The sequence below is a fragment of the Sinocyclocheilus grahami genome, unplaced genomic scaffold (assembly GCF_001515645.1).
Source record: "Sinocyclocheilus grahami isolate Dianchi unplaced genomic scaffold, SAMN03320097.WGS_v1.1 scaffold1188.1, whole genome shotgun sequence".
Classification (NCBI taxonomy): domain Eukaryota; kingdom Metazoa; phylum Chordata; class Actinopteri; order Cypriniformes; family Cyprinidae; genus Sinocyclocheilus; species Sinocyclocheilus grahami.
This window is the reverse complement of record NW_015506367.1, coordinates 778-2,047: the sequence shown is the minus strand read 5'-3', so window position 1 is coordinate 2,047 and position 1,270 is coordinate 778. Positions and strand designations below refer to the sequence as shown.

Here is a 1,270-nt window from a genome sequence, read left to right as displayed (position 1 = left end):
TCCCCTCCCATCGGCACGGTTTTGGAATTGCGCTCTCGTGCTAATTTGCCCTATTTAGTAAAACTGGCCCTATGACTGATGACTCACCTGTCCGTCAATCTTCAGATATCCTGTTTGTTTCATGATTTCCTGCAGCTTCTGATCAATTTCAGCACTGAAGATGAAGAACAAACAGATTAACACACCAAGACTGTTATATATAATGAAAACTCTGCAAACTACACCATGCTGTGAGTGTGACATACTTCTCCAGGCTCTTCTGCAGGCTGTAAGGTGGGGTGGGAAGCGTAAGCATTTGTCGGGGTCTGCTAGGGTACGAGGGGTGTTGAGGAGAGCTTTCTGAGGAGGACGAGCGACTTCCTCCATCGTTGGCCAATGGTAACTGTAGAGCTGAAAAGAAAGACAAGAAGGTTGGAAGAAGTCAGACTCAGAAGACAGGAAGCCAGTGACCGTCAATACACACTCATTACTGGGACAAATGTTAACGAACGTTCAAGGACCCTAAATTAAGATCCTCAGTTGTGAGGGTCCAGAATATGACAGCTGATCCAGATTCAATATGAGTTATATTTTCCCCCTCATAGTACAGTAGGCTACTCAGAATTGTGGGTAACGTGTAATTAAAAAAAGTGCCACAATGAAACATTATCCTAAACCTCTTTTTTCATTTTCTTTACTGATAATATAACAATAATATAAAAAGTACAAAAAGATTTGTTTTCTTTATTGAAACAATTATAAATATGATTGCTGTTGTTGTTATAATAACATAAAAACAAAATACATTTGTTTTCTAAAACGATTATTGTTATTACTTTTATTCCATACAATAACAAAAATAAAATAAATTATTTATCTAAAATATTATTATTATTAAAAAACAAAACGGTCATTATTTTTTTTTTTTATTATTATAAAAGTTGTAATATATTTATATTATCTCCTATAACACAGATTTATGTTATAATAATAATAACTAATATTATTACTAGTAGTCTCTTGAAATATAACCTAGACATTACTTAACGGCTTTTGTGAAATTCGCTACATCATAGTAGTGAGTTGTGGAGCACATTTTGTGTGAATGTTTCAAAGGAGCCCATTTTACCATCTTAGATGACATTTGTGACTATTTCAAGTCCTGAGGAAAATCAGTCAAATAAAGACAGTAATAAAAGTCCAAGTCATGCCAAGATCAGACACACTCACACGCAGAAATGACAAGGGCTGCCAAACAGTGAAAACCAGCCATTGGAGTAAGTGTTAGCAT

General features: G+C 35.3%; 1 protein-coding gene across 1 annotated transcript in view; it reads right to left on the bottom strand.

The window, feature by feature from the left end:
* Nucleotides 1–527, bottom strand: part of map2k7 (mitogen-activated protein kinase kinase 7) — a 9,503-nt gene extending 8,976 nt beyond the window's left edge. The window contains exons 1-2 of the mRNA XM_016253562.1: nt 246–527; nt 88–154 (exon numbers count right to left, since the gene is read on the bottom strand). Coding sequence (XP_016109048.1) covers nt 88–154; nt 246–295 — 117 coding nt within the window. The 5' untranslated portion in view covers nt 296–527. The remainder of the gene's footprint in view (nt 1–87; nt 155–245) is intronic.
* Nucleotides 528–1,270: the final 743 nt, after the last annotated feature.